Source organism: Oryzias melastigma, unplaced genomic scaffold, assembly GCF_002922805.2.
Source record: "Oryzias melastigma strain HK-1 unplaced genomic scaffold, ASM292280v2 sc02612, whole genome shotgun sequence".
NCBI classification, from domain to species: domain Eukaryota; kingdom Metazoa; phylum Chordata; class Actinopteri; order Beloniformes; family Adrianichthyidae; genus Oryzias; species Oryzias melastigma.
The window spans coordinates 2,590-3,243 of record NW_023419185.1 but is presented as its reverse complement, the minus strand read 5'-3'; the positions used below and the strand labels follow the sequence as shown (position 1 = coordinate 3,243).

The window sequence follows — 654 nt, the reverse complement described above, 5'->3', positions numbered from 1 at the left end:
TTGATCAACCATTAACAAAGCGGCGCTGGCTCTGAGCTGCAATACGAGCTGCCATTATGCGCCCCCCCCCAGCTACTCCGACCTCAGTAATTGCTCCAGTTTGAGCAAATATTACCCGACTTTTAAGGCCTGAGACGCTGTGAGGTCTGTGTGTTCAGGTGGAGCGCACTGATCAACTGATTTTAAATCTCTATCTGCTCATAAACTCATTTTACTTTACCCCCCCCGTCTCCTCCTCAGCGCCTACTCGTTCCACGTCAGCGCAGACGGGCAGATGCAGCCGGTGCCGTTCCCCCCCGACGCCCTGCTGGGGCCGGGCATCCCGCGCCACGCCCGTCAGATCCACACGCTGAACCACGGCGAGGTGGTGTGCGCCGTCACCATCAGCACCTCCACCCGCCACGTCTACACTGGAGGCAAGGGCTGCGTCAAAGTGTGGGACATCAGCCAGCCGGGGAGCAAGAGCCCCATGGCCCAGCTGGACTGCCTGGTGAGGCCTGGGGGGTCCCAGTTCAAACATGGGGTCTCACCCTGCAGGTGATCTGACGGCTTCGTTTGTGTCGTCCAATCAGAACAGAGATAACTACATCCGCTCCTGTAAAATCCTTCCGGACGGGCGGACCCTGATCGTGGGCGGGGAGGCCAGCACTCTGT

The 654-nt window shown here is 59.3% G+C and overlaps 1 protein-coding gene across 1 annotated transcript in view; it reads left to right on the top strand.

Annotated features, from left to right (window-relative positions):
* The first annotated feature begins 215 nt into the window (after positions 1–215).
* LOC112138433 (transducin-like enhancer protein 4) overlaps positions 216–654 on the top strand; it is a 2,244-nt gene continuing 1,805 nt past the window's right edge. The window contains 2 exon segments of the mRNA XM_024260985.2: positions 216–490; positions 573–652. Coding sequence (XP_024116753.2) covers positions 275–490; positions 573–652 — 296 coding nt within the window. The 5' untranslated portion in view covers positions 216–274.